Raw genomic sequence first — 327 nt, 5'->3', positions numbered from 1 at the left:
CGATGCCCATACCTAATGCCGCGCCCTGCACGGACACGTCGGCCCCTCCGCCAGCGGAAGAGGCTGATTCCGAGGCGTGCGAGGAGCCGGGTAACGTAGCATCTAGTGATATCCCAGTGACTGCTAGTACTCATCTAATTACCGAAACGAACGGAGTTAGCGAAACAGCGACTGCTGCCGAGAGCGGAGTAGATGTAGCCCAGGCGGAACCTGCGCCATTGACTGTTGAGTCGGAGCCGGCAGAAGCCCCTCCGGCAGAAGAGGAAAGCGTGCCATCTTCCAGCGCTCCTCCCGCTGCTCCCTCGCCTCCTCCCACCCCGCCGCCCA

The 327-nt window shown here is 62.4% G+C and overlaps 1 protein-coding gene across 1 annotated transcript in view; it reads left to right on the top strand.

Annotated features, from left to right (window-relative positions):
• Positions 1–269, top strand: part of LOC104469874 (eukaryotic translation initiation factor 4 gamma 3-like) — a gene marked incomplete at both ends in the record, with an annotated part of 6,459 nt that extends 6,190 nt beyond the window's left edge. Inside the window, one exon of the mRNA XM_010084596.1 lies at positions 4–269. Coding sequence (XP_010082898.1) covers positions 4–269 — 266 coding nt within the window. The remainder of the gene's footprint in view (positions 1–3) is intronic.
• Positions 270–327: the final 58 nt, after the last annotated feature.

The sequence above is a fragment of the Pterocles gutturalis genome, unplaced genomic scaffold (genome assembly GCF_000699245.1).
Source record: "Pterocles gutturalis isolate BGI_N339 unplaced genomic scaffold, ASM69924v1 scaffold4465, whole genome shotgun sequence".
NCBI lineage: Eukaryota > Metazoa > Chordata > Aves > Pterocliformes > Pteroclidae > Pterocles > Pterocles gutturalis.
This window is presented reverse-complemented; position numbering and strand designations above follow the sequence as displayed.